The sequence below is a fragment of the Mustela nivalis genome (assembly GCF_964662115.1).
Source record: "Mustela nivalis genome assembly, chromosome: 3".
NCBI classification, from domain to species: domain Eukaryota; kingdom Metazoa; phylum Chordata; class Mammalia; order Carnivora; family Mustelidae; genus Mustela; species Mustela nivalis.
In genome coordinates, this window is record NC_139022.1 from 176,642,341 (window position 1) to 176,660,138 (window position 17,798).

Sequence of the window (17,798 nt, forward strand, 5' to 3'; positions counted from 1 at the left end):
CATACTCCAGGAATCATTCTGTATTCATGAAAGACTCCTGCCTCCAGGGGCACATGTGATAAAATCTGTGGAAATTTGGGGCATGAACAATATTGCCCTGGAAAGAACAATGCTTGGGTTTTTCCAGGGCAGGATGTGTGGGTTGAATGGTCTTTTGTTCTATTTTTTTTTCTTAATTTTCTGAATATGTAGGCCATCGTTGTGAGCCCCAAAGGCCTGGGGTGGGCGTTGAATAGTAGCCTTTCCCCTTCCACAGATGGAGAAGAGGGAAGGGTTTGGGGAGGCCATTTTGTGGAACTCAGCTGGGCTCTTCATCAGGGAGAGAGAGGAGAGCAGGTCAAGACTATGCACTGCGGGCTGAAGGCCTAGGACATCCAACACGTGTTCAAGCAGCTGGAAAAGGCATGCAGCCCACAGCCGGGCCTGGACCTTTTGTTCCACAGAATGATTTGTGCAGCTTCTATTTGGAAGAAGGGGCCTTGAGAGGCCGAGGTGTGAATGGAGCGATTTCAGGAGGCCCTGAAAAAAGATTGATTCATCCTCCTAAGAGGTTTCGAGTTCATAGTGTAACATGCAGCATAGAAACAATAGCTACATTCTGCTTTGACCCTGAGAAGCACACCCTGGATGTCCCGGTCCAGAGGCTGGACAGGGGCCAGTCACCAGGGCCATGTTGCAGGGGACTCAGCAGTAGCAGGTGACCCTGCTGGAAAGGGTGACAAGTAGGACGTTCATCTGCAGAATCTTGGCCAGAGAAAGACAGATGTCATCGATCAAAAAACTGAGGCCTCCACCTGCCTGGCCATGAACAGACTCAACCAAGTCATACAAGAAATGCAAACGGTGAGAACCTTCATGGTGTGTCAGGACCAGATACTGAAGGGGCAAGCAGGAGTCTCCCCAAAATACATGGTAAAACCATGGCCATGTTGTCTTAAGTACTGGTCTCTATCGCGCCAGGTGATAATCTCTTAGGGTTACTTAGAAAACAATAAAACGAATGACTCATTTCCTCTGTAATGCTTCCCCCCCACCCCACATAGTGGTACTCCTTGAAAAGTGTACATCATCACTGGACTCATCAAAAACAGAAAAAGGATTAAACGCTTGGAAGAAAATATAGACGTAAATCTCTATGACCTTGGATGAGGCCTCCATTTTAGAGATACAATACCAAAAGCAAAAATAATAAAGTAAATAGATACATTGGACTTTATCAAAAGTAACTTGTTCTCAAGAAAAATACTTAAGAACGTGATAAGATAATCCACAGAGTAAAAGAACATGTTTGCAGATCACATACCTGATAAGAGACTTGTCCCTCCATCAACAACACATAAGGACACAGAAACACAATGATACAGAAGGCATGGAGGCAGTGGGCCCCTCCCACCTCCCTGCTGGACACACAAGATGGTGAGGCTTCTTTGGGAATCAGTGTGGCAGCTCCTCAAAATGTTAAACAGGGAATCACCATAGCAGCCTGCTAACTCTTGCCCTAGGTAAACACCCAAGAGAAAACAAAACATCAATCCATACAAAAACATGTGCACAATCGTTCAACAAATGAAAAGACAGAAACCACCCTCATATCCACCTGCTCAAGAATGGATCCACAGAACGTGGAACTTCTGTTACCCACAGTAACAGGGACTGACACACTGACACAGGCCACAACATGGATGAAAGTGGAAAGCACGCTTGGCAAAGGAAGCCCGCCACAGGGCCATCCGCTGTGCCATTCCTTCAGAATGAGAAGTCCAGAGCAGCCACAGTCATAAAGACAGAAGGTAAACTGGGGTTGCCAGGGACTGAGCACCTGCAGACAGCACAGAGTTTCTTTCTGAGATGGTGGAAATGTTCTGGACGTAGGAGGTGGTACTGATTGCATGGGTTTGTGAGTAAACTACAAGCTACCGAACAGTACTCTTTAAAGGCATGAATTTTATTGTATGTGATTTATGTTTTAATTTTTTTTTTAATTTTTTACTTTTTATAAACATATATTTTTATCCCCAGGGGTACAGGTCTGTGAATCACCAGGTTTACACACTTCACAGCACTCACCAAAGCACATACCCTCCCCAATGTCCATAATCCCACCCCCTTCTCCCAAACCCCCTCCCCCCAGCAACCCTCAGTTTGTTTTGTGAGATTAAGAGTCACTTATGGTTTGTCTCCCTCCCAATCCCATCTTGTTTCATTTATTCTTCTCCTACCCACTTAAGCCTCCAAGTTGCATCACCACTTCCTCATATCAGGGAGATCATATGATAGTTCTCTTTCTCTGCTTGACTTATTTCGCTAAGCATGATACGCTCTAGTTCCATCCATGTTGTCGCAAATGGCAAGATTTCATTTCTTTTGATGGCTGCATAGTATTCCATTGTGTATATATACCACATCTTCTTGATCCATTCATCTGTTGATGGACATCTAGGTTCCCATGCATCCGAATGTTTATAGCAGCAATGTCCACAATAGCCAAACTATGGAAAGAACCTAGATGTCCATCAACAGATGAATGGATCAAGAAGATGTGGTATATGTTTTAATTTTTAAAAAATCAAAGAAGAAAAAAGCATAGTGCATGCATAAGTGATCTGTAAAAAAGACAGTGGAAGCTTTGTTTAAAAACCAGAGCTTTGGATTACCAAACATTTTGGCCAAACAATATATGAATGTTTTGGGGCTATCACGGGAGACGGTGGAGGTATGTGACTGAGCTGGATAATGAGTAATTCAGTGAGACAGGGCACAGAGGGGTGGGTTGAAGTCTGAGACATGGCTGTGAGCTCTGGATCCAGACCCAGGACAGGGTCCTGGACCCACTAATGCTCAGTCCCAGCCTCTGACCAATGGGGTAGCAAACAGGGGAGTTTCAATCAGGAAGGGAACCCTGTGCCCTTCCGTGTTACAGATCACTTCCATTAGTAGGTCGTGATTGGCTCTTCTTGTGAAGCCAGGTACTGTGGGCAGGTGTCTGGGTGGCTGTGCCATTTCTTTCCCTAATGGGATCCTTGGTCGCAGAGTGACTCAGTGGTCTGTTCATCCCTGGAGTTGCTCTGAGATGTCAAATTCAGGTTTCAGTTCTGCAGAATAGCTAGCTTTCCTCAAAATCAACTCCCTGGTCAGTTTGAAGGGCTCCGTATGCTGGTCCAGGACACAGATGTCCACGAACACTGTACTGGACCCCATTGGTGTCTGAGGAACCCCCACATAGGTCATAGGAAAGATCCCCGGGGAAGCAGCCTGGACTACACAGTTCCATCTGCAACCAATTCTTTAGGTACTTGAAGATAAATCTGTCAGCGGCATTACGAGAAAAAGAGAGGTGTGGGTGCTCTGTTAGCCATCTGGGGGCATGAGGAACAGTTGAGCTGAGCGATAGTAGAATGATGAGTAATGCAAAGAGGAAACAAGCTTCCATAAACAGGGAGGCCCATCAGATCCCAGTGGGGCAGGAATCAGTGGGGGGTCTGGGAAAGGGGCACTGGTGTTCAAGTTTAGCTTTCCTAGGATCCCCCATCACTAGTTAGAATCTCCTTGCAAAGCCACATCCAAATAAATTTTCCATAGAGGGATTGCTCGATGAATGGCTTTCCTCAGTTATTTGCTTTGAGACCCTCCCCTCCCTGGCCAAGGATCTGGGCTCTCTGGAGACCAACACATTTTTCTTCTGGCCTCCAATCTTTAGGAGAGAGGGAGGACCCACAATGAAGCTGCCAAACTTCATCAACTCCATTGAAAATTGTATGAGTACAAATCAAAGAGACAGAAAGAAATCTGTTTCATGAATTTGGGTATTAAGTCTTTAAATTTGGGATCGATCATAAAATACAGTCATTAAAACAAAAAGAGGCCTGGCCTAGATATGGTTTAATATCTTTGAGAAGAAAGGAAATCCACAAGTTAGTAGGTTTGCCTTTGAGATCTAAACTCGACTCTGGGTAGTGACTGATGGAGGTGTCCCAGGGGAGGGGAAATCTGGACCAGTTTCCTCCAGGTCCTGGGTTTGCCAAATCAAAGAGGGGCTATGGGTGCACCATGCCACCCTGGGCTGTGTGAGATCCTATTCTGCTGCTGAGATCCATGCCAAGGGGGAATCACAACAACCAGAATCTCAGGGGGTAGGGGCAGAGGAGCAGAACCCCGCTCACCAGGGCAGGCTCAAACATGGTGACCAGAGGCTAAGGCAGGTGGCGCTGGGTGGGCTCCTGACAAAACTGGGGCTTCCTTGATTTCTTCAAAGTGTGATGATTATTAGGCTCTTAATAGAAGCTTCCGCGAGGAGAGAGAACGATCACTGATTCTCACAAATTCTGTTGTGTAGGTGACCCTCCAGGCTGGACTTGGCCACCACGAACAACGCTGCCAGAATTGGTGTACATGCTTCTGTGTGACCAAGTTTTCAATTTTCTTGGGTATCTACCTAGAGGTGGAGTTCCTGGGTTCTATGATAATTCCATGTTTAATCTATTGAAGAACCTCCAAACTGTTTTCATACTCACTCCAACACTTGACATTCCCACCAGCAAGGGTGCTAATTTCTCCACACCCTCACCAACACGTGTGTGTGTGTGTGTGTGTGTGTGTGTGTGTGTGTGTGTATCAGAGCCAACCTAGAAACTGTGAAGTACTATCTCATTGCAGTGTTAATGTTCATTTCCCTAAAGACTACTGATGATTAATATTTTTTATGTGCTTATTGGCCATTTTTATACTTTCTTTGGGTTATATTCAAATGCTTTGCCAATTTTTAACTTGGTAATTTGTGTTTTTATTGTTAACTAGTTAAGAGTTCTTGACAGATTCTGAATATTAGGCCAGTATCAGTATATGGATTGACAATATTTTCTCCCATTTGTTGGCTTATCTTTTCACTTTGACAGTGCTCTTTGATATGAATGTTTATCCAATATATCTATTTTTTCCCTTGATTGCATGTGCTTTTTGTGCCATATCCAAGAAACTAACCCCCAAACCAAGATCATGCAGATTAACATCTTCTAACAGTTTTATAGTTTTAGCTCCTTTCTTTAGGTGTTTTACCCACTTTGAGGCAGTTTTTTATGTATGGTGTGAGGTAGGGGTCCAGCTTCATTCTTTCATATGTGGGTATCCACTTATCCCAGAACCGTTTGTTGAGAAGACTATCTTTTCCCTATTGAATTGTCTTGGTTGGAATTCAACTGTAAATATAAATTAAAATCTATTATCTGACTTTTTTTTCTTTTTTTCTAATTTCAGAGTCCCATTGGAGTCATTTCTGGGTGGTTGTCACTGAACAGAATCTCTTAAAATTATCATTGATTTTAATTGTCATGTTCAAAATGATCTGAGAATGGGTATACCTGCTGAGTGTTTAAGCATTCTTGTGTGTCCGCAGTAAGTGAACACAAGTTCCACGACCCCATGTCTTCCTGCATGTTGCGCCACTCCCCGTGCTCTGGTCTCCTCTTTGGGACTCAATTCCCATCTCCCCTGTCAGGATGAAGCCCTCCCAGGCCTTCTCTGTACACCCAGCAGCTTCTAGATGCGATGTTTTATGTGCTTTCATTACTGACGGGTAATTACTTATTTATATTTGTGTTCTTCTCTCACGTTTGCCTCAGAAAAGACGCCAGCTTAGCCACTTGGGCTGGAAATGGGCACCCAAGCTTAGGCCAAACTTAAGTCAGAAAAGATCACTTAGCATGACCTGGTGGGGACTCTCCCTGGGGTAACATCCCCACCCTCTGAAGGCACTGGGAGTGCATGGTGTGTCCTTGTTTGTCACAGCTGATGGGTGGCAGCACCAGCATTCTGGGGGATAAGGGTGCTCACGCTTCCACAATGGGCAGAACTACCACTTATGGGCCAGAATTATCCTTCTAGAATGTAGGCGTGCCTACTTGGGGAAAACCCTCCTTCCTCAAGGATACCTCATCAGCAGTTTAGAAAACAAACAAACAAATAAACAAACAAAAAACAACCCTGGAAATTTCATTTAATGCTTGTTGAGAAACCATGTCATTTAATCAACACAGGAGAATTAGGGTTCCCGGAGAAAAAAAAGTCACACTTCCCCACGTCCAGCGAGGCCCTCAGTCCTCTGATGAGGGTCACTTCTTGGGCAGCATTTTCCCAGGTGCTCATTGAGTTCATCATGTCCCCAGTGGGTTCTCTACTTCCAGAAACTTACTCCTTTGCTCTCTTGCTGGTGATCATTCCTTCCTCAGTCCTTTGTCACGTCACGGAGGAGGGACCCCTGGATTTACTCTCCCTTCTGTCTCAAGTCACATGACTCAGCTTCCTGACCCACCAGTCTGGCTCAGTGACTGAAGGTGTCTCAGCTCCTTCTCAAGCTGCTCCCAGTCCTGCCTCCAGCCACACAGGACTGGCGAGAGAGGTGCCCTTCCCAACCGGCCTCTCCTCCTCAGTTCCAGCTGTGCACGAGCCCGACCTCGCAATTCACACAGTTCCACGCACTTCTGACATTGAGCTCCTTTTGCTTCTCTTGGGGCAGCAACCTGGAAAATCTTTATCCTTTGCCACCAGAACCTGGCATGTTCCACCCCATGTGCCAAGTGGCCCTCATCCTACTGTCCCCCAAACCCAAGCCCACATGACCGTTTTATTCATACATGCTCCCATGTGAGATGCTCACTGCTTCACACCTGAGAGGGTGATTTCCACAATAACTGGAAAGCAGCTCTGGACGGGGTAGTGGACCACACACTTACACTAGTTCTTCAAGCGATAGCGCACATGCTGCGCACAGCAGGAGCCCAGATGGTTCCTGATGAGCTGGGTTGAAGGGAAGCATCCACGGGAAAGGATCTTACTCTGTGTCTGCTATTTTTAGCCTTTGTGTTTCTGGGGGCAACCTTGTCTCGCCTCATGGCACTCCTCGATATTTGATCATCTCAGTGTCTCAGGATGGGTAGAACCAGCTGAAAGAGGAAAGCAGAGAGAACCAGGAAAGAGGCCACCTTCCCTGGCCCCTGGAATCTGGGTTCCTGGCACACAGCAGCTAAGAGAAAATGCTAGGGAAGCAAGTTCTCTTTACTTAGAGTTGCGTGTTAAGAAGGTGCTTACCCGGTGTCTCCTGGCCATGCCGGCTACTCGCTGAGCCTTGGTTGGTAACACATGAGAGCCGAGGAGGAGAAACAGAAGGTACCTTCAGAAGTTAGTTGTCAGGAGAGAGCAACTGCGAGGTGACTTCAGGAGATCTGAGACGTGTAGACAAAAGATGAGTTTTCAGAGTGGTAAGTCATCACTGCTGAGCGGTGACCACTCTCAGAGCCGGGCCCCACACTCTATAGGGCTTCCCAGCTACAAAGCATTTCAGGTTTGTCCTGTGTCTGCCTTACAGGAGGGATTCAGATCCAGTGCCTGGCCTCCCGGGCCCACACCTTCCCTGCTCCCTTCTCCTTCCGTGGCTGCGTGTGCACACATCTGTAACTTGGGAAATTTCACTTATTTTCACGAAATCTTATAAAATACTCAGTATGTGTTAGCCACTTGTATATTTGCTATTTCACTGATAGAGAAATATGATTCAGACAGACCCATTTCCTAGCTGCAGAATAACCCCCTCCTCCACCAAACCAGCTTGCCAGAAAGTCCGAATCTATTCGGAAAACAGCTTTGTTCTTCCATTCTGTACTTTTCGTGCCCATTCATGATGGTTGTGGAAGTCAGGAACACACTTTATGCCCTTTTGTTTTGGCCAAGAATGACTCTACTGACCCAGGGGGCTCGGTCTGCATTAAAACCACTTCCTCTGTTAAACAGGTGTGCTTCGGAGGTCAGCCTGAGCCCATCTCAGGAGGTTCTGGCTGAAGGCTAGAGTGCTCTAGTGAGAAGCGGAGAGAGGGAGTGTGTTGTGGGGGGGGGGTGCTTGGATGCACCACAGAGTGTCTGGAGTGGAAGGGGTCGGGCCAGTGGGGAGCTGGGAGCGGCGGGGCAGAGGTCCTGCATTCACACCTGGGCTGGAGCCGTGGTTCTGCTGGGACACGCAGGGGAGATGGTCCTGGGGGTGCTGTGGACTGAATGCCGTGCCCCTAAACTTTCACGGTGAAGTTCTAATTCATAATGAAATGGCACCGGGGGCAGGGCCTTTGGGAGGTGATCAGGGGAAAATAAGATCCTGAGGGTGGGCCCCCGAGGTGGGACTGATGCCCTAAATCCAGAGCCCTCTCTCCACCCTGGGGGGGCCCAGCAGACTGATACCCTACTGATAAGCTAAATCCAGAGCCCTCTCTCCACCCTGGGGGCGCCCAGCAAGGAGGAGGCCGTCGGCAGGCCAGCGGAGAGCTCTCAGCAACATGGGTCATGGGCTCCGAGCTGTGGTGTTCTGGGGTGGCAGCCAGACAAGCTTGGGCAGGGTCGGCTGAGAAGAAGCTTCTGGAGGAAGCGTCCAAGGATGAGGACGTGCAGGGAGCCTGCCGATGGGGCCAGGCTATTCGCAGAAGGCAGGGCACGAGGACTTGGCTGAGCAAAGGAGGTGGCCTAGAATCTTCCAGAAGGAGCCCATCGAACCAGAATGGGGGGTGTGGTTGCTCTACACCTTTGACTCAGTTGGATTTGAAACAGGCAAACATTTTTAAGGTGAGTTCAAGTTCCAAAATCACCATGTTGAAAACTTGGACAACAGTTTAAAAATTATTTAGGGGACATTTTAGAGAGATCATCTGTCTAACTCAGAGCCTAAGAAGGATCTCATTCTCTTCAAAGACCTCAAACCCCACCAGGTCACTGATACCTGCATGTGGCAGCCCTAGGATGGGCTCATACACTGAGGCCCTTTCAACCCATGACCAACCAAACACAGATGGTGACATTTTCGTACACAGTCTTCTTACCCTCGTTCCCAATATCTGCATCTCAATCCTCTGGTTTTTGAAAAAAAGTACTTCTTCCCTGAGCTGAGAGAGCTGGGACCATAGAAAAACAGTTGACAGGTAAAACCATGTCTGAGACTGGGACTCATCCGAAAACCCAGGATGTAATGTCCCCACGCAATGGGCCAGTGGGGCTGTTGACCTCCGTGTGCATTCGGAAGAGAGTGATGAATCTCAACAGTAAGGACAGCGCCTCGGGAACTGTCCTGCCGTGAGCAGCACGAGGGAAGCCCTGATGCCGACCTCATCCTTCCCGTTCCGTTACCATCTCCTTCTTGTTCACATTGAGCAAAGACGCTACCTGTCATAGACAATCGTGACGTGTGGCCCCCTGGGTTAAGATAATAGCAAAACCAAGGGGTCCCTGGGGGGCTCAGTCAGTTGAATGTCCGACTTGTGACTTCAGCTCAGGTCATGATATCAGGGTCATGAGATCAAGCCCCGTGTCGGGCTCTGCGCTCAGCATGGAGTCTGCTTGTCCCTCTCTCTCTGCCTGTGCCCTTGCTTGCTAGTGCTCACTCTCTCTCTCTCTCTCTCTCGAAGGAAGGAAGGAATAATAATCAATCTCAAAAAAAAAAAAAAAGTAGCAAAACTAAAATAACTGTGTGTCTGCTTTCAGATTGTCTGTGAATGATGATTTGTCTTGCCCAGAACCTCAACACCTATTTGTCAACAAACTTTCTTTAGAGAATGGGAGCATATAATTTTTCTGTTATTTTTTTCATCATTCTTACTATCACTCCTTCCTTCATTTAAATTTGCCAGGAGCTGATTCAAGGCAGAGGTGACCATGTAGCACCCATTCTAAACAATGGAAGAAAGAACAAGACCATTCTCAGTATCAATTTTTGAGATTAGCAAAAGAGAATGGAAAAAAAAAAAGTTGGCTGGTTCCTTGCAAATTTACAGTGTCCACACTTCTCCTCACCTGGACGGGTACAAGTCATGTGTGTGTGTGTGTGTGTGTGTGTGTCAGAGAGAGAAAGAGGGAGAGAGAAAAATATCTGGTGTCTCTGTCTCCCCTCACTCTCTCCCTCCTTCCTAGTTCGGCAGGGAAAGCCTGGTTACGGCTGCTGACAGGATCCATCATTCTCTCAGTCCCTAGTAACCCAGCCCCAGTGCTCAGAAGTCACCCAGTGGCAGGAACCTCATGCCCGCCCGCCTCTCTCCCAGCCACTGCGTCTGCGCTGCTCAAAGAGCCCAAGACAGAGGGGCAGGCGGTGAGGGCCATGGTGGTGAGGGGGACCTGGCCTCAGCTCCTGCCCGGGCATGGCTCAAGGTTCTGCCCCAAACGCCGGAGGAAGAATCCGCCGGGGTCCTGTGCTTCTCATCCTCTCCTGATGAGGACATCAAAGTCCCGTGGGATGAAGCTTTTGTCTACAACCTCATTTAACCTTAATTCCCTCCCCAGGGACCCCATCTCCACATGGGGGTTAGGGCTTTAGCCTACGAATCTGGAGGGGCACGATTCAGTCCCTAGTGTGCCGTGTGCGGGTGGAGAAGACTGCTGGGCGTCCCGGGTCCGGGAGCGGTCTTGAAGGGCACAGAGGAATGACGAAGTACGGCACGCTGCAGAGCTCCTGAGCTCACTCAGAAACGAGAGCGAGTCAAAGCTGAACAAATATTTGGTGTGTTGCCCCTCAGGCATGAGCCCCCGGGGGGGTCGCTGGGGCCTGAGCTCCTGCCAGGGCTCCGCACCCACTGACCTCTTAGCCACAGGACACCCAGGTGTTGTGGAGTCTCTGTCCAGACTTCAGATGAAAGTTCTCACAACTTACAAACTCACCAGAGACCCTCGGGGGTTTTCAGACCCCAGCTGGGGCGTCAGGTGCCTGAGCCAGACACCCAAACCCCAGAGCTCAGAAGAAGAAGTCTCCGTCACTGGGAGTCACGGGCGGGATGCTGACTGAGGCAGGAGTCCCGGGAGCCTCTGTCCAGGCCAGCGACCGTGGGAGGGAGCCCGGGGGCTGTAGGGTGAGTCTGCCAGGCACACGGGCCTGGGTACAGCTCCTGTCGGAGCTCCTGTCGGAGACCCCCGACGGGGCATCTGCCTTGGGTCTCCACCTTGCAGGCGGGCTGGTGGCCCTGGCCACCTGGGTCTGGACTCACCGCCTGGCCTCTCAGAGAACTGCAGGGGAGTTCTGCTGTGCTCACTGCCTAGCCTGTGCGTGTCTGGGTGCAGAAGTAAGGATTTCAATAGGCACAGCCGACATGAGCCTTATAAACTCCCCAGGGCCCTCTTTTCTGTCTTTTAACGCAGGGCAGGAGGACCCCTTCCCTTCCAGCCGGATGACATGGGCTAAGATCCTGTTCTTGGGGCTGATTCACGACCTCCAATAAAGGATTAGTTTAATCATAAGTGAAGGGGAAAGGCCAGTGTCTTAGAATTTCTGAGAAACCTGAAAAACCCAAGGTCTTTTTTAATGGGTAATGAGGCCGACAGCAAGAGTGGGGAAATGACTTGTCCCCGGCCACAAAGGGGGGCCTTGAGGGAAGGGGTCCTACGCTGTTCAGGATGCAGGAGCGAGCCCTAGTCCGAGCTCCGAGCAGGAGCAGCCCGAGTCCGGGCCTGGCACACAGCAGGTGTGAGGGGGTGTGGCTCTTCCGAATGACTCACTTCCTTCTCACTGAGCGCAGGGACCACCCCACAGCTGTCCTGGGCCACGTGAGGTGTCCCTGCCCAAGTCACAGGGACTTCCCCATGAGGCTCGCGCCATGTGGACAGTGGGGCGTGAGCACAAGGGTGCCATGGCTGTCCTGGGAAGAAGCGGTCAGAGGCTGCTGTCACTTCTGGTGGATTTGATTGGTTTCCCTCTGCGCCAAGGACCACATGCCGCACCAGGCGCCAGGCCGCCAAGCCCAGAGGAGCTGGTGTTCAAGCATCTGAACATCCGCCCGGCTGAAATGAGTCTCACTATCCAGCACATCAGGGCAGGACCCTCTGCGGGGGAAGGGGATGGTGAATTTGTGTGTGTCAGAGTCAGTGCTGCGATCCGGCAGAGGGAATGAGAGCTTGTCAGGATGCTCTTTAAAGTCTATGAATAAAAAATATATGTAGAAAACAGGGCTATTATCTTTCATGTTTCAACTGTAATTTTTATACTGAAATTAACACTACTCTATGTCAGGCTGCTTTCTATGTGGCCACCCATCCCAGTCTCTCGCTACAACATTTCCTTGTAAAGGATTCTGCAAACATTGCGGAGTGGGGTGTTTTCTTTTCTGTCTGATCGTCACTCTCCCTCCTGAGATGTAAAGTCGCTATCCGAAAAGCGAGGACAGAAGGACTGAGTCTGTCTGATAGCCCGGAGGGGCTCAGTGGCTGTAGGATGGCCCTCCCTCCCAGACTAAGCGTTGGAAACCATTCCTGGTTGCCACCAGCTTTAAAAAGGGAGCTACACTTTCTTAGATTCCAGGAATCAGTGAGGTCATACAGCATTTGTCTTTGACTCATCTTATGTAGCATAATTCTCTTTGGGTCCAGACACATTGTTGCAAATAGCAGGATTTCTTTCTTTCTTGTGACTGAATAGTGTTCTATTGTATAATGGAATGTGTAATTTCTCCATTCATCCGTGCACGGGCACACGGGTTGTTTGCATGTCCTGGCTATTGTGAATGATGCTGCAATGAACATGGCGTGTGGAAATCTTTTCGAGACCCTGCTTCCGTTTTCCTCTAGGTAAACACCCATTTGGGAATTGCTGGGTCATACAGTAGATCTATTCTTTTTGAGTAGACTAGTGGTTACCAGGGCCTGGGGGCTGGGGGCAAGAGGGAGTTGTTGTGTAAGGGTCCACACTTGCAACTAGTAGGTATGCAAATCCTGGCGAGCTAGCCCATAGCACAGCGGATCCAGGGAATAGGATACACCAGTCTTGCATGTGGGGGAAGGGGCAAGGAGCTCTGCCTTTGGAGGATCGAGCCCAATGTCTGGCATTTGTGACGGTTGTGGGTAGGAAGCCAGGGAGCAGCACAGAGCACCAGTGGGGTGGGGGACAGGTCTGGGGGCCTGGCGGGGGGCAGGCCAGCCTCCTTTGCAGGACAAGAGCAGACTGGAGGAAGCCTCCTGCTAGTCCCAGGAGGCACAGCCTCGTGACCACATGTTGGAGCTGCCACACCGCAGAGCTGAGTGACATGCAGAATGTTTGGGGAGGGGGAAGGGAATGTCCCAGGAAGGTACAGACACAGCTCTCAGGTGCTGGGGAGGTGCCCTTTACTGCCTAGAGTCTCTCTGCAGAGCTTCGTTGCTGGGGCTGCCGAGCTGGGAGCTGGAGGGTCTTCCTCTCCAGGAGTGCGCGAGAGTCCGCCGACGCTGCATGGATGGTGGAGGAGACAGACTGCGTGACCTCTGTGTGCCTGGCTGATCTGGCGGGGGCTCCCCCTCCCCACGGCTGGGCTCGGCCTGGAATTCCTGGGGGCTGTTTCGGGTTCAAGTTGTGTGGCTCCCGGGGCGTGGTGCCGTCACCCCTTGGTGTCATTCTGCATCTAGGGGTCTCCCGAGAAACAAGCCGGGGAAGGAAGATTGTGCCTCGGTCATGGCCTCTGCAGGGAGCTGGGAAACAAGCGGCCACCACAGCCACCGGGGCAGAAGAGGGCTAGTCTCCCCAGAGCAGACCGCACAGCATCAGGGGAACTGCGCAATCCACGGTTCCCAGATTGTCACCATGTACCCCGGGATTCCTGTCACCCCAATCCTTTCCCACGTCTGCTCTCACCCCTGCACCACAGCAGCGTGGATCACGCAGGGACTCCTCAGCAGTGGGGTCATCGAGAGCCCCGGGGCCCAGAGCCCAGAGCGAGGCCCCGTGAGCTGTGGTTCCCAGGGTCGGCTCTTCCTTACTCTGTCCACAGTGCGGCCCCCAGAAAGGGAGACAGTGAGTTGGGGGGGGCGGCTGAGGAGCCACTCATGCCTCGAATTCCTGCATTTCCTACGCAGGGTCGCTGGGGGCTCTGCCTCTGCAAGGATTCTGGGGAGGGGCCGTGTTGGCTCAGTGGATCAACAAGCCCCTCGTGTGTTAGAACCGCTGCCTGATTCCGACAGACCCCCAGCTCAGCCTCCTCTGGCTGTGACGCCAGCAGGCATGGTGTCTCCACGTTCAGGCTCAGCTTCCCGTCTGTGAGTCGGGATGAGGATTCTGTCCCCCGAGGGCAGGGCCGTGTGCTCGCAGAGGCGGTGCAGGTTTGCTGAGTGGCATCAGCAGCTGGGCATCTGCAGGCCTGGGGGGTTCGGGTGAGTGGGACATTCCATGATGCCCTGGGAGGGCTGGTTTAATCCAGCCCGAGGGGAGTGGTGTGATTTTTGATGACTCACAGTGATGTGCCTCAGCTATGGTGCCCACATGTTTGGCCAATACTAGACTCGATGTTGCCATGAAGATGTGCACTGTATGTGATCAACACTTAAGGACCAAAGCAGTAGATGTTGAATAAGGCAGATGATCCTCCATAATGTGGGTGGGCCTCGCCCTATCAGTTGAAGACCTTGAGCATGAGACCTAGGGTTTCCCTGAGAAGGAGGCATTTGGCCTCAAGACTGCAACACAGAAACCCTGCCTCTTTCCAGACTTCTGCCCTGCACAATTTGGATTTTCCAGCCCCCCCAATCATGTGAGCCAAATCCCTAAAATAAAGCTCCCTTCTCTCTCTATGGAACGCTTGTTCCTTCTGTTTCTGTAGAGAACCCTGTCTATTAAAGCAAGAATCACAGGGTCAGGGGTCGCCCAAAATTAACTGTGGCCCTGCCCAGGGAGGCTGTCCCACTCAGGTTCCAGTGGAAGTTGCAAAACCCCAGGTCCCTGGGCTGGGTGGCCCCAGCGTCCTGCCCACCCCCACACTGGCCACCACCATCCCTGGTCACCAGTTGTCTTCTCTGTTGCCTCCTCACTTAGGGGCACTCGTCCGCAGACCACTTTCCGCACTTTCTCCTGGATTTCAGGGTCCCAGCTCTGTCCCCGGGCCGGTCCCCAGCTCCATACCAGCCCCTGGATCTCAGGAGCAAAATTTGTGAGGAATCAGGGCAGGTCAGAAGCAAGTGGCACAATATAAAATTTATTATAAAACTTCAGCAAATATAAATATCCAGGTGCCCATGCGGAATGGAGCCACAGGGTAGGAAGGAGAACGCAGAGCAGCCCCAACACTGCGCAGGGGCGGGGGCCGGGGCCCGTGTGCGGCTTCGTCCGGAGATGCTGGCCTTCTTTCTGAAGGGCTCTTACAAAACAATCAAAATTCACAGAAAAAAAAAATTCAAAACAGCACCATGCACGGAAAGGAAACGTGGGGTTCTGAGGGTCCCCATGTCTGCGGACGTCCGCCCGGGCAGGACAGCCAGCCCCTCATCGAGACAGCTGGGGTGCGGCGTAGCTGGTCGCTGTCTGCCTCTGGCATAACCTGTAATTCTGTCATTTCAGGGAAAAGCATAAGGAACGGGTTGGAATACAAAGGCTCGCTTGTCAATCACAGAGAAGGATAAGGCGTAGGATATAGAGTTCTCTCCTCCAGCGCATGAGTCTGAAAGGGAACCAAGCACCACAGCAGGATTTCGTGTTTCCTGTCTCCAGAGGCAAAGCCTCCAATTGGGACACGGAGTCCGGAGCACCGGCACCCCCCCCCCCCGCCCCCTGCCACAGGGCAGGCTCCCCTCCAGGGGCCACCGGCTCTTGTCCCAGCAGAGAGAAGCTGGGCTGCTGGCGCAGGAAGGGGGCCCTGGGGAGGCGGGACTGGCGCTGTCCCAGCCCGCGGCTTCTCCAGAGGGAGGCTGGTTAGCTCAGAGCTGGGGCAGCGGCCTCGAGGTTGGGGGGAGGCCGGTGTACTGAGCGGCAGATCTCCTGGACGCGTGCTGCCTCTCCTTCTTTCTCCAAAGCACCACAGTGTTTAGCGGTTAGCAAGCTTGGCTCCTTCTGTGCTTCTGACTTGATTCAGCTGAAGCACAGTGAGGAGACCCTGGATCTGCGGCTGGGCCTCCTCCCCTCTCCAGGCTTCCCCTGCACACGTGTGTGCGTGCGTGCCCAGGCGTGCCCTCAGACCCAGGATGTGCACACGTGCGCACGCACACACCCGCACTCGCACGTGCACACCCCCCCCACACACACTCTGTCCCATCCGAAGGCCAGATGCAGCCCTTCTTCCCCCAGCCTGCTTCCCCCCGGCCGCGCTCCGATGTCCAGCGCACGGCTGATGCAGGCTGAAGGTCCAGCACCCCCACCGAGGCCGGGCCTCACAGGTTGGAGCCGGAGCACGTCTTGCAGCAGTGCCCCCCATAAAACTGGTGGCTGCACATCCCGTGCCGGGGCACCAGTGAGCACCAGGGGAAGTGGTCTCTGCAGACGCCGTCTGAAAAGCAGCAAGTGCCGCGTTAGCCAGGGTCCTGGGGTGGGGGCCAACTTAGGGGCTGTGGAGAGCAGCCTGTCAGGGAAGGTGGGGCCCAGCGCGAGGGGCCGTTCCCACAAGTCCCTCCTTGGAAGGTCCCTCAGGACTGACAAGTCCTCCCTGCTGTGTGGCACCTGCCCACTGAGCGACTCCGGGGACAACGGCCCGGCCACCTGCTGCGGAACTTCAGTTCGTTCCCTGAAAGAGCAAGACCCCAGCGCCAGGGCTCTCTAACCCCGGGTACCCCACGTCCTCCAGCCCACTAAGGAACTCTCCGGGCATGTTACAGTCCCACCCCGAGATGCCAAGGCCAAGCCAAGGAGGTCCAGGCACTCACCTTTCTTCTCTGCAATGGGGCAGAAGTGGGTGTTACAGGCCATAGAGGTGGTGGGCTTCTGGTGCACGAAGCAGCCCAGGGCCAGCCGGCCCCCTGCCAGGCACTGCACAGCCCTGGTCTGCACGCCGCCCCCACAGCTGGCCGTGCACTGCGAGAAACAGAGGCACAGTGGTCATCCGGGGCTGCTGGGTCCAGGGCGCCCTCTCTTCCAAACCTCCCCGCCACCCAGACTCTACAGTGATTGTTGGGAAGGTGACCAGACTCTGACTCATCCCAGCTGTGGACAGAGGGGGCCAGTACTGGAGATGTAACATGCTCCTGCGTGGTCCATGTCTGATGAACACAAGGGAACCAGAGCATGTCTGCAGGTCGCAGGATCATTCCCCGGACCTACCCAGGCTCTGGGTCTGGCACTAGAAACAATGCCCTTTGTGGAAGGCCGTCACCCAGGCACACTTTCTGGGGCTCTTGCCGGGGAAAACCTCAACAAGCCAACTTCCACAGAGGCACGATAAAATGACGTTCCTTCTAGACCCCAAGTCCCCAGACTCCAGATGTTGCCTGGAAGTGATAACACCAGCAGTGTGGGCTGGCATCCTCCCGCGGCCACACTCAGAGCACCTGGACCCTGGCGCTCGAAGACAACACGGCACAGAGGAGCCAGGGCGTGGAGGAGCCCCACGGCGAGGTTGTCATCCTCCAGCTGCTGGGCTCACAGCCTCCAGATTCTGTGCACGGGTCCATATGAGCTCGACGGAGGGCAAGACACCGGGGGACGGGTGACCAGAGAGACAGACGGACCCAAACCAGCAAGCACTGAATCTGTCCAGAGAGCAACCTGACATCTAGACTGAACTATGGAAATTGTGCTCCAATAAGTCTCCTCATCCCAAAACGTCAACCCTGTAGGTAACTAAGGAACACCTGCAAGCAGAGGGGGTCGGATCCCATTGCGGACATCTGGGCCGTGGTGGAGGCGCTGAATCCAGTGAAACCAAGGGCAGATCTGTGCAGGACAGATCTGTGCAGAACAGGCAGCTGCACGGCACAGGCTACTTGCCAAAATGTACGAGACAGCACGGCAGAGCCCCATTCAAATAAGGGCACTCAGCAAGCTCCGGGGCTGAAGTCAGCTACAAGTGGGCAGCCAGCTGCCCTCCTGCTTCTTCCCAGGACCCCCTGCGAGCAGAGCCTTGAGAAGC

General features: G+C 52.1%; 1 protein-coding gene across 7 annotated transcripts in view; it reads right to left on the reverse strand.

The window, feature by feature from the left end:
* Nucleotides 1-14,919: 14,919 nt before the first annotated feature.
* Nucleotides 14,920-17,798, reverse strand: part of ADAMTS16 (ADAM metallopeptidase with thrombospondin type 1 motif 16) — a 143,934-nt gene continuing 141,055 nt past the window's right edge. For all 7 annotated transcript variants that reach the window (XM_082723451.1, XM_082723448.1, XM_082723450.1 and 4 more), the window contains 2 exons: nt 16,597-16,744; nt 14,920-16,223 (listed from right to left, as the gene is read on the reverse strand). In XM_082723451.1, the coding sequence (XP_082579577.1) occupies nt 16,108-16,223; nt 16,597-16,744 (264 nt within the window). In that variant the 3' untranslated portion in view covers nt 14,920-16,107. The remainder of the gene's footprint in view (nt 16,224-16,596; nt 16,745-17,798) is intronic.